The sequence below is a fragment of the Apium graveolens genome, chromosome 2 (genome assembly GCF_009905375.1).
Source record: "Apium graveolens cultivar Ventura chromosome 2, ASM990537v1, whole genome shotgun sequence".
Classification (NCBI taxonomy): domain Eukaryota; kingdom Viridiplantae; phylum Streptophyta; class Magnoliopsida; order Apiales; family Apiaceae; genus Apium; species Apium graveolens.
The window spans coordinates 257,596,807-257,609,821 of record NC_133648.1 but is presented as its reverse complement, the minus strand read 5'-3'; the positions used below and the strand labels follow the sequence as shown (position 1 = coordinate 257,609,821).

General features: G+C 35.0%; 2 protein-coding genes across 3 annotated transcripts; both read left to right on the top strand.

The window, feature by feature from the left end:
• The first annotated feature begins 426 nt into the window (after positions 1-426).
• Positions 427-10,023, top strand: LOC141708398 (uncharacterized). Of its 2 annotated transcripts, XR_012569466.1 has the most exons (10): positions 427-672; positions 753-861; positions 1,150-1,331; positions 2,515-2,660; positions 2,884-2,975; positions 3,141-3,466; positions 7,132-7,201; positions 8,778-8,837; positions 9,519-9,776; positions 9,900-9,967. XR_012569466.1 is itself a non-coding variant. In XM_074512011.1 (9 exons), the coding sequence occupies exons 1-9, from the start codon at positions 509-511 to the stop codon at positions 9,702-9,704; spliced, it is 1,335 nt and encodes a 444-aa protein (XP_074368112.1). In that variant the 5' UTR covers positions 428-508; the 3' UTR covers positions 9,705-10,023. The 2 variants fall into 2 exon arrangements, 1 of the variants encoding a protein (XP_074368112.1); XM_074512011.1 differs by having other exon boundaries at positions 428-672; positions 9,519-10,023.
• On the top strand, positions 9,900-12,973 carry LOC141708397 (pollen receptor-like kinase 1). Its single transcript, XM_074512010.1, has 4 exons — positions 9,900-9,968; positions 10,236-11,020; positions 11,345-11,995; positions 12,084-12,973. The coding sequence occupies exons 2-4, from the start codon at positions 10,333-10,335 to the stop codon at positions 12,701-12,703; spliced, it is 1,959 nt and encodes a 652-aa protein (XP_074368111.1). The 5' UTR covers positions 9,900-9,968; positions 10,236-10,332; the 3' UTR covers positions 12,704-12,973.
• The last annotated feature ends 42 nt before the right edge of the window (positions 12,974-13,015 follow it).

The following is a 13,015-nucleotide window of genomic DNA, read 5'->3' as shown; positions in this document are numbered from 1 at the left end:
CATATATAAGTTGTTGATTAGAATTTGATGGGAAATATGACAGTATCACATTCAAGAGGATCTACTGAACAAATTTGCAGAGCAATTCTCAGGCATACCATATGTGATGACCCTTCTCCATTGCCTGTTGTCTGCTTGGTAATTCTTATATTATAATATTTTGCTTCATTTTGTGGTTTGTTAAATGTTATCTCATTTTGAATATGTACTCTGATTTGCTAAAATTATAATTAAGGGCTAAAAGGTACATTAATTATTACTTTAAGGGTAACCTTAAAGAAGTATATATATTTGTAAGGGTATTGATTGAATAAAAAATAGGAAAAAGAGTTAATAGACATGTTTTTATACCTAGCGGCGAAAAAGAAGGCTTTTAAAATTTAAGGGTTTATGACTACACTAATTTATACTTGAAGGACTAAAAGGTCCTTAAGCCTTTTTATTATTATTATTATCGACGAAAATGACATGACCCTGTGCGACTCTGTATGACTCCCCTCGGTCATATATGCCTGAATTGCGATTAGGGTTCCGTGGGTGCTCCGCTGCTCCAATCTGGTCTAGGGCTTTAAAACACATGACGTATGCTAGGTCCATGACGTCACACAGCGAGTCAAGTCATGTACACTACAATCACACTGATGCTTGTCAGTTCACCAGGTGGAATGCTAGGTACATTCTCAAAGCACCCCTCTTTACATTTTACTCTCTCTCTCTCTCTAATTTTGTTTAGTTGATTTGCCTGCCTGCAGAGAGTCTTACCACTTCATGTATGCTGCAAGGTCTTGGAAAAAAGTTAATGATTTTTATTCCCAATTGGTTTTGGGCAATGTTTCTTTTTCCGATATTTTTAAAACTCCGGTGAGTACAGGTGTTTGCACTTTTCAATATTATCCTGCTTGATGATGCGTTTCACTAGTGTATATTGTGAGTTTAAATTAGTTCTAGCTTCTTGGTAACCGGATAATGTATTGTGTTTCCCAACAAGTACATGTGTCAGAAAATATAGAATTTGGTAGTCTTGAAGGCGGAAAGTATATCTGTGTAATTGTATGCTAAATGTGGTTATCTTGCTTATGTTAATTCAAAATTGGTTCTATTATTTCATGTTATTGTTTGGTAAATTTATCGAGGATGAGTTTTTTACAGATGCATATTGTTCATCATGAGGCCGACCTTTTAGATACTTCTGTTCAAACTGAATCGACGACTAGTCCAACTATCAAAAGGACAGGGAGGTGGGCACGGGTAACATTTAAAATAGTTTTGTCTTATAATGGAGGCTCCTTTGATGGATGGCAGAAGCAGCCTGGCCTCAACACTGTTCAAGGGTAATTTTTGTTTTACTTGTAGGCTTGTAGCCTCTAAATCATTACTCTAAAAAGTCACTGTGCCTTGTATAAAATTGGTCCAGAATCAAAAAGGGGGGGGGTTAAAATACAGTTATCAAGCTTTTGCTCTTCTCTAGTCTTCTTAGAGTAATATGGAAAGTTGTATTTATGAATAAACAAACAGAACTATGAAAAAGAGCAGAAGAAATTCCAGAAGGAATGAAGGATTTATAGTTGATTATCGAGGTTGTGTTAATGAACTTCAACAACTCTGTGTCTAAAAACACGGCTGCTAGTACAGCCGTCTATGATTTACAGACCTAGATTTTTATGTAAGAAACAACTTCCAATGAGATACTCAAGTCGTATTCTCAGTTAGTTCTATGCGTATGAATTCAATGTATAGAAGGAAACACATACTTCTTTATAGAGTCCTAAATTGATTTCTTGTTCGCAAGTGAATAGCCTATTTGAATTAGGATTGTATTGCTCATTTGATGGATTTAATCCTTAAATGAAAGAAACTGAGAAAGTCTTAAAACATTTGCTTTCATTCTTGAAGTTTATGAATAATAAAGTTGGTTAACTGTTTTGACCCTGCTTTACAGTTAACATCTGAATTAAGTCTTAGAATCTTGAATCTATGACTTGTCTTCTTCACATCCATTAATTCTGTAATTACTTCAATGTACATGACTTCCACCAACCTTTCTCGTCCATTGATGAACTAACATCCATTGCTTCTTATTCTTCCTTTTGTACGACATCTGTTGCTTCATATGAAGGCAGTTTATATCCATTGTTATGTACAGATGATGTAACCTTGATCTGCATGTTTTGACTTGTACTCGGACATCTGTTGGAATGTTGGTCATCCTTCACTTGCATTTTGAACTCTAAAGGATGACACCGGTTGAATAGCTAAATAAACATCCATTTAAATGTTCCTGACTTTACTATTAAGTATCATCATATCCATCAATGTACAACTTTACAAAGTCAGACATTCAAGGTTAAAAGTCGTACCCAACTTATCTTATCTATTTGTATTAGAATTGCATTCATATTGGGCAGTGTTAAGATAATATATAATCAAATTAAGTTGTCCTAACACCTTATAGTTTAAGGAGAGCTGGTTACAGAACATTTTTGTATAACAATTTCGTGTTTTCTTATGTATTAGGTCCGTTGAAAGGTCACTCGGGAAGTTCATTGATGAAAAGAAACTTTTATTGCTCAAAGACAAGGGTTTACCTATAGAAGGCTGTGTTGTTGTTGCTGGGCGCACTGACAAAGGGGTGGCAGCTTATCAACAAGTGTGTTCTTTCTGTATGTTATTACTCATTGCTTAGAGTGCTAGCTAATATAGAGTATATACCATCTTCTTGTTTAGCTGTTTGGAGATGTTCTGTGATACTGGTTGTGTAAATGATTATTTTGTATGTATAATTATGTAAATTTACTTGAGCCGGCTTATGTGATCTATATGTTCGAACTGTTAATGTTGTTGATTTACGTTGATTTTTTGGCTTGGCAATACATGTTTAATCAGTTACGTGGAGGAAGGATATCAAAGCTGAAGATATTGAAGAAGCCGTGAACGATGCAGAGCCAGGAAAGCTGAGGGTCATATCTGTTTCTGAAGTAATGCTTTTTAATATTTTCTGTGAAAAAGCAGAATACTTTTAAGCACTAGTTAATTTTCTTGCTGAAAGGAAATCACTAAATTACTGTAGTATTATTACAGTGTCTCAACCATAACATCTTACATCTGTGTGAATGTACTGAGCATGGTGTAAAGTTGTTCAGGTCTCACGTGCATTTCACCCAAATTTCTCTGCCAAATGGAGACGCTATATTTATGTCTTTCCATTAAATACTGAAAAGGAAGAAAGCAGTCAGCATGAGGATACTGTTGATGATGTATTTGATGGTGGCAAAAGAAATGTCGATGATGTTTACATGGCTTTGGAAAATCCTGATGTGCTTGCTGACAATTACAGCTCTGAAACCAGAAATGTGAAAAAATCAAATGGTTTCAGTGTTAAGAAGGTTGACCTGCTACTCCGGCAATTAGAGGGAAAGTTATTATCATACAAAATGTTTGCGCGCGATACTAAAGCCTCGAGAAACATGTAAGGAGCTTGCTAAGCTTGGTTGTTATATTGACATAGTTCTATAATAATGAGTTTTTTTTTATTCCATTTTATTCAATATATAGTATATACATTTATGGAATAAGTTAATAATTAGAAAGTAGGTTCTAGTTAGGAAAAACAGTGCTCATTTTTCGTACTGGAGGTGATGTTCACATCTAGCAAAACCTTATCTAATACATTGTAAGCTGTAAACCTTACGTTAGTCGGAGTTTACGTTTTAACCCCCATAGTTTCAAATTTTGCAGTTCCCATAAGGTTTTTTGTCAAAGAATTTTCTGTTGAGTGTTGATAAATACACACAAGAGACAAGAGGTAACCTATTTATAGCGCACATGCTTATACTTTAATCAAGCTTTTCTGATAGATTACAATGTTACTGTTGAAAGATTGAAGTTTTCTCAATGACAGTTACGATACCCTATACGTTTGGTAAATTATGTGTCACTCCCCTGCCCTTCCTGAAAGTTACATAACAGTCCATCTCCTTTCTGAGAGTTACAAAACTGTCCCTGCCCTTCCAAAGCAGTCCCTCTCCTTTCTGAGAGTTACAAAATTGTTTTTCCTGTCCCTGCCCTTCCACAAAATAATTCTGAACAAACATAAAAGAACATATCTGAAAATTAAGATATTCAGTTAAGTTGCAACCAACTACAGATGATATTAGGTTAAGTTGCAACTAAATATAAGATAAAATTAGTTTTCGTGTATTGCGGAAGATAATTTAACCATTTAATAATAGATATGAAAATTCCCTTCTAACGCCACATGTGTTATTTATCATTGTGGATTCATATTTGAGCTAAATTTTTTTCATTTGTTAATTATCTTATTATATTAGTTGGATACATGTTCAAATTTATAAGTTAATACCATGTTATGCAATTAACAAGAGAATATTCATGTATGAAGTATAAAACATGTTAGTTAGGAGGTGCTTCTTTTTAAATAACCTTATGCTTATTGTTCGAAATAAATTATGCAGTAGATATTATGGGAACAATGGATATATGGAAAAAAACGCTGTAAAGATAGAACTTGGGTATTCGACCGCAGAAGAACCACGGGGTTGCTCAACCGTAGAAAGAAAAAGATCTATAAGGATTCCAACTCATTCAGTTATATTGCAATAACCAAGTCCAACTAATATGTGGTGAATTACATGTTACTTCCTCGGTCCCCTTTTAGGCTTTTACTTGTTAATTTTGAAAATATTATGCCTATTAAGAAAGTGTTAGTTAAATAATTTATCCTCGTGTATACAACTAATTTTACCTTGAAAAACTTTGTTCTAAGAGTCAAACCTCGGAAATGGTAAATATAGGGATAGTTACGGAAGACTATCGCTAAATTTGCTTTGGAAATTTGAAAAGAGACATGTAAAATGGGACGAGAGAGTATACAGGAATACACCTATAATATAACCTAATAGGCTAAGACTCGATAAACAGTAGGGCTTATTATAAATAACCTACTTATTTACTCTTAGCCCCACGTGTAAAAAATATAGATAATACATTGTTTTACTTTTACACGGATATATTTAAACTAATTAATTATTTTTTTAAAATAATTATTAACTTGCATAAATATACTCCCTTACGACCCCTTCAGTTCCCTATCCATATTTCTACAAAAATTCTTTTGATCATCATTATTAATTATTATAAAAAATTGTGTACTACTTTGTACTAGTGTGGTGCATTGATTCTTTAGACATATATATTGGTATTCAAATTATATATTTTATTAAAAAAATTTAATTAACAAAATTAAATAAATTTCGGAGGATTAATTTTTCCCTCATCATCTCGTCCTAAAACTGTTACTATACTTGGTGATCGTTAGCCTTTTAACACATTCTACAATATTTTTGAAAAAATAATTTTTTATTTGTTAAATATATATATTATATTATGTTTGGTAGTTGTTAAAGATTGACTTGAAATTTTAGATTTTTTATAATTAGAAGAAGAGGACCAAAAATTTCTATTATGATCCTTCATATGATTATTATACAGCACCTACTACACCCCACCAGTGTAATTCATGGATTAACGTTTTGAAGCATGCTCATGGCTACATACGGGACTTATTCAATCTTTAATGAGAAGAGAATGGGTTGTGACAAAAAAGAATTGTGTTTTGTAAATTATTTATGAAATTCAAATTTTTTAGTTAATATATATCATATAACGTAGAAATAAATTAGTGGACACTAACGTATTCAAAAAATGTTTATATTTTATATTTTTGTTAAAGTTCAAAATATATAACGTTTTTCATATCTACACTAATTTATTGTTTGTGCCATTCACAGTTTCTTATAATCTGTGATTATTATTTGAATAACATTTTTGTATTAGAAATGCATTAGTTGTTTTATCCTATATTTAAAAATATTATGTTCTTAATAGATTAAAATAGTTGATCAAAATTTGGATTGTTTCCTGTAATTGCTAGGATTCAAACCTTTGGTCTCGGCTATTTATTATAAATAAATATTATGTAATTTTTCATATCTAGAAATCCAATCCCCGGATCCCTTAAATTTTTAGTTTTAGAGGCTGTTACGCGTAGCGTCAAAAATCCCCCCCCCAACCCATTAGAAACAAACCCACTCTTATATACCCCAATTCTAAACTAAGGCTTCCATTCTTCCTTCCTTTCTTGTCAAAAAAATGAGTTCTTCAAGCTCTTCTTTTAGCAACTTTAATCACCCAAGTGTATGTAATGAAATTTTGAAGTGCGATTAGGGGATTGAAGCTGGAGTTTGGCCTGCTTGGAGTAGTTTTAGTCAATTGTTGTGAGAATGACAATAAGGAGAAATTTCATAGCACAAAATGGGTGTTCAAGTTGATGTTATTAGTTTTTGTCAGCATTGTAGTTGCTGTGTGATTATAAGGATCTGGCTATGTATGAGAATTGTTTATGGTCTGTAAATGTATAAGAGTAAATGACGGCTTTAGTTAGATGGGTAATATAGGGGGTACGGGTCAGGTGAATTGGGTTAGTGGGTTGATACGTGTAGCTGATTTGGCAGTTATGTGGCAGCACATGTCAAAAACTATCGGCCTCGCGTTAAGGGTCAAGACTGTGTAAGGTTTAGTTAGTTCGATATCATGGTTGTGAGATTTTATTACTACAGTTGTGCAATTGTGAACTTTTTGGACTGTGTAGGCTACTTGAAAGTTACCACTTAGTACAGTTATGAATTATATCATTTACCCAATTACCCTAGAGTTTAAGCTTGAATAGAACTAGTTTGCTTTATATAGATTTGGCTGCACTATTTCACTAAATTTTATTGCAGTTTATTAAATTCTGAATTAATATATGACTTGCTGTAGATTTAAAGCCTTTTGCCTTATTTATCTTCTCCCTAATCTCTAAATTGTTTTCATTGTCTTTTACTTGCATTATAAAGTCTGTTATGCTTCGAAAAATCCATTAATTTGAGTAGCTATTGTTGTCTGAGATTATTATCTACTTGATTATCAATGGAAACCTCAGGGGAATTTAAAAGGTTTTGATTAATCAATATGTAGTCAACGTCCTTCATATTAGCTGAACAAAACTGGAGTGAACAATGACTGGATTTTAATGTGACATAACGTAACCAACTTTGTATATTTATATTGCAGAGGCCCACCAACCGAATGTTTTCTCTTCCATGCTCGAGCAACTGAAGTCAGGTTAATAAGTGATGCAGAGGTTAATCTACTCCCATTAATCAAATGATGATTTTCTATAATTTTGTGATTGTTTTAATATCTGTTGATCGATATCCAATAGAAAAAAGCATGGGTGTAAACTGTAAAGTAATCACCGGGGATTTTGCATAACTATCTTATAAAAATTTCCCAAATAACTTTCTCTATATCGTCCCTTGTAGTTTTGGCCATGTGTAAACAAGTAGTAAATATTAATATGGAAGGAAGCAAGGAAGAAAAGACAAAGGACTCGGGAAACTTGATTTGTGAGAGCATAAATAATTTTTAAAAATGAGCCAGAATGCATAATTGCTATTACGGCATTATTGCTAAGGCGAGGCTTGGCATCTGGCTCTGAAAGATGTCAGAGTGTCCTGTCGCCTTACAAATCTCGTATGTCTCTGCCTAAGAAAACCCCATCGACCTTTTCTTGCTTGTCTTGATCCAACCCGATGTGCTAAAAACTAAACACACGACTTACATATTTAAGCCCAATCCTATCTGAATCGATTGGGCACTGCGGGTAGAAGAGAAGCGAGACTAATTGTGCTTCTCCTCTTCTGCCAAACCTTTCCATCCGGTCGACAAAGTTACTTCCAGTTTTTTCTGTTCTGTATATTTCTCTTTTTCTTCTTCTGATCTCTTTTCTTACCTCATTTCCAATTTCATTGTTCCCCTGTGAAGGACTAATCTACTTTGCAGTGATATGTCAGTATATGAACGCCATATACTCTAATTATTTACTTCTAAATTTCATTGGTTTCTAGACTTTGTTAAGATGTCAACAACTATGTACATTTTTACTATACTATAGTATATTGTTTCATATCAATATTATTTAATTATTTGACTTAAAAAAATATATCATTTTATTATTTATTATATTCAGTAGTTATCTTTAAGATAACACAGTTTTTATATATAAAAAACTGATAATGAAAATGAGTATTATATTATGCTAGTGTCACAGAATTACTAAGGATTTTGATTGTAAAATATATTATTTAGCATCGAGTATTTACTTCAATATTCTTGTTTGTAAAATGAATAAAAAAATTGTATTTGTAAGTCTATATCCTTTCTGGATTTATTTAGATGATTACAAAAAAATATTAGTAACTGTACTTTCGAAGATATACAATGTGAACATGTTTCCCCACAAGGATGTCTTATGGTTATGGTGCTGTAGTGCACCTTGGCAGTAGTACCAATGTGCCGTGGCATCTTCGCACTGGTTTTCGTGATTGCCATAATAACGATGGAATGCATAACTTTAATAGTGAGAAAACAATTAAATTTTAATATAAAAAAGTGTGAATTGATATTCGTGCAAGAAGGTCAAAGACTACATATTGAATGAGATTAGATTAGGCTCAGGAGAAAGTACAAATATGAAAACTGTAATTTTTTTCCTTCCTCGTTTCCTATAAAATCTAGGTGAACTTTGATCATCAATACACGAGTCATAAAAAATGTCTTGGCATCATGTAATGCAGTTTAGGATACAAAATATTGTATATATGTAGAATGCAGTTAAATATTACTTGTGTTGTTAACTTTACATTGTATGTTTAAAGGATCAAGAAGGTACAGAAGCAATGTGTATTGAGTTGGTTGCTAATCGCTTCCTGCGCAAGGTAATCATATTATGCGCTAGCCATATTATTTGCTTGATTTCTGAGATACTCTCCATAGAATTGCTGAATATTAATCATGTCTCACACGAGCCTACTGGGACTCTGGTGTGTGTGATTTGTCTCTCTTTTATACCAGAAACCTGGGCAAAATCTTGTGCAACAAATAAAATTTCTTTCGCAAGTGCAGTAGAATATGTAAAGTCGAAGTTACAACAGACTTACAAATTAGGAGTTGTACTATATCATGCTAATACTTTTACAGTGTACTCCTCACAAATAATATTGGTTACCAAAGCCTCAACTTTTGGTCATGTTGCTAGATATATATGGATATTGATTGTCTCATATTAAGGGCATCACTAATAGGAAGATGAATAATTCAACCGAGTACAAGATTTAGTATCGCCGATATACACTTAAGATAAATAGATGTCTGCGTAAGCATGTGTTTGGATTGGTCATCATCCGTTCCGTTAAGAAATGAAGTAGGCTGTGATCCACATAATTGCATGAGCGATATGGTTAATCGATAATGATCTCTCCTCCCGCAATGATTTTGTAATTATTAACCTAAACCTGTTGAGTTTTCAATCTCATCCCGGTTACAAGTCTTTAATAACTGTTGTGTGAACCTCCTGGTTACAAGTCTTGAATAACTGTTGTGTGAACCTTGCCTTGCAGATGGTTCGTGTTCTTGTGGCGACGGCAATAAGAGAAGCTGCTGCAGGTGCAGAGGATGATGCCTTGGTAAAGCTGGTGGATGCTACATGCAGGCGTGCCACTGCCCCACCTGCACCAGCAGATGGACTCTGCCTTTTTGATGTTGGGTACACAGACTTTAATCCAAAAGTTTGCCTGATTTTATGAATTTCCTCTTTTCGTAAAATGAAAGTGGTTCGCGTACCTGGACAGGAGTTTGATCTCGCCTCGTTTAGACCTGTTGGTACCTTTACAAGACTGCAAAATATTTCTCTGTATTGTATTTTATTTTTATGTGTAAAATATTATGGACAGGGTTTATAGCAAGAACGTTAGGCGACCTAAAACATCTTTCTCATGCAGGTTTTAGGCACAAAAGTGCAGAGACAAAATTATAAATAAAGATGAAAGAGCTCAAGGCTTAAAAGATAGGTAGTGAATTTTAAATGTATGACTTGGTCAAAATTATTAAACCTCTTTCTTTATAGTGCTGCTTCTCCTCCAATAATATATTCCAGAACTTCACCATCCATCCATCCATGTCATATTCTATTATTGGCATTTTTTCACCCTTTCCTTTTTTTTGTCCTCATATCAATTTATGCTTAATTAATTAATTGATTAAAAATTTCTCCTCCCCTTCCCCACACACAGAGCCCTTTAGTAATAGTCATTAAAAATATTAATCTCATCTTTCAGAAGCATCTATATCTGCAGCGGCAGCCCTCTGGAGAGAGGGCCAGGCGCGCACTTGTACTTGTACCGGGTGCGCGCATGATCGTCATACAGCATCATAATGGCCCTCACCGCCAAGATTCATGACAATGTATACCGTATTGCTCGTCCTCCAAGGTTGCTCATTGCACTTGCCATCTTACCCAATCTATGGTTAACATCTTTGTCAGACATATCATCAGAATCTGCAATCCTTTTAAATTTCAAAGACTCCCTCTCAAATAATACCGCATTGTTTAGCTGGAATGATACGAAACCACCTTGTCCGACAGGGAATTGGGCAGGTGTTCACTGCGTGGATAATAGCGTGCGGGCGTTAAGATTACAGAGAATTGGACTCAAAGGTAATCTTAAAGTTGAGATGCTTAAAGATTTGCGAGGTCTGAGAACTATAAGCATCATGGGGAATGAACTGGAGGGAGAAATTCCGGATTTCACGGTACTAAGCGCATTAAAATATCTGTATATGTCTGATAATAAATTCTCTGGCGGAATCAAGATAGATGCATTTCATGGGATGATATCGCTGAAAAAATTACATGCGGCGAGTAACCAGTTCAGTGGTCCAATACCAGGATCATTGGCCTTGTTGCCCAAGCTCAAGGAGTTGAAACTCGAAAATAACAGATTCAGCGGTGAGATACCCAATTTTCAACAACAGAATTTGACTTCTTTTAACGTGTCCAACAATCAGTTGTCGGGTCGAATTCCTGACAAACTTATCAAACTTGATAGAAGTTCATTCGCAGGTAATTTCACCCTTTTCTTCGTTCTAATCCTTTTGCATTCAGTCGCAGATAATCCGTGCATATACCATCATCTTCTTCTTTTTTTGCGGGGGTAAAATTATGTATGAAATACATTCATTATATATATAAATTATTAATACGCGTTGTATTCTTATTATTGGATTCTTGTTACTTTTTTACATTTACACAATTTTTTTAAAAAATGTGTTCGAATTTGGAACAATTTTGAAAATTGTGATTTTGCAATTTTTTGTTTTTAAATAGCAAAATCGGTGATGTTTCCTTTAGGATGCATGGTACTAATGGGGGGCGGTAATTATACAGGAAACAAAAAACTGTGTGGTGGGGCAATGGGTATATGTATGCCGAAGGTGTCAGATGTAACTGTTGTCGGTGTAATGGTTGCACTGGTAGCAGCGGTAGCAATAGCTGCAGCTCTTGTAATTCTTCATCGACGCAGGCGACAGGCCTCTCAACAGCGGGAGATTGTATTAACTATGCCTCCAGAACAAGCAAAACTAATGGCTTCTGGCGGTGCCGCTAATTTGGATAAACTGGAATATGGCGGCTCATCACATGTTGGAAGATCAGGTCACCGCCGAAAGGGCTCGAGCTTGTCCAGTCGTAAGAAGAGTAATGTTCATAGTAGCACTAGGCTGATTTTCTTGAGGGATGATCGACCTAGTTTTGACTTAACTGATTTGCTTAGTGCATCAGCTGAGATATTGGGGAGTGGGGTGTTTGGGTCTACTTATAAAGCAGCTATGAATAATGGCTCCTCGAGTGTGATGGTTGTGAAGAAGTATGCAAAAATGAACGATGTAACTAGAGACGAGTTTCACGAGCACGTGAGAATGTTAGGGAAGTTGAAACATCCCAATGTTCTTCCAATTGTGGCTTATTACTACAGGAAAGAAGAGAAGCTTTTGGTTTCGGATTATTGTGCCAATGTCAGCTTGGCAGTTCATCTCCATGGTAAGTGATACTGATATCAGTCGTAGCACCATTACTAAACAATAATACTTTGCTATCCAGTTGAATTTTTTGATGTATGATGGAGCAGGAGGCGGAAACAAGCTGGACTGGGGAAAGCGATTTAGAATCGTGAAAGGAGTAGCTCGAGGGCTTTTATATCTTTACACTGAACTTCCCAGCCTAATAGCACCTCACGGTCACCTGAAATCTGCAAATGTTGTGCTGAATGAAGCATGGGAGCCTCTGCTGAATGACTACGCCTTGTCACGCCTAGTGAATCAAGAGGATGCTCAGGAGCTGATGATCATGTATAAGTCACCAGAGTACAGAGCACAAGGCCGCGTAAGCAAGAAAGCAGATGTCTGGAGTCTTGGAATATTGATTCTGGAGATTCTGAGCGGGAGATTCCCTGCCAATATTATACAGCAAGGAAAAGGAGTTATAGACGGGGATTTGGCAGCGTGGGTGGAAATTCAAGTCAAGGAGAACGAGAACTGGAAAGACAAAGTGTTTGACAAAAACATTATGATGAATATCAAAGCAGGAGGAGAAGAGGAACAAGAAATGCATAAGCTTTTGAAGATTGGTTTGGCTTGCAGTGAGATGGATGTGGAGAAGAGACTGGATATAAGAGAAGCCGTGGAGCGGATCGAAAATGTGAGGGAAACTGATCGGATACCTCCTCTTGTATCATCATCGTCATCATAACAATGGTGCTTCAAAAGATGAAGATTTGAACTTATCCTAGGCAGTGAAGGGGATATGGGTTCTCGTAGAGAGTTTTGATCATTTTATCTAGGCTCAGAGAGCTTCTAGTTTCACCAATCCTCCCAGTAGTGTATTTTCCAATGATAGTTTCTTTTCATTTCTTAATTTAGGTTTGTGTGTGTAAATATGTATTTCTCTACCAGATTTTTGACCTGTTTAGAGAAAATGACTTGCTTTGGACTTGGTTCAACACAATATACAAATTTTTCATACCGCTAATCTAGTGTATCATATTTGGTTTTTACACGGCCA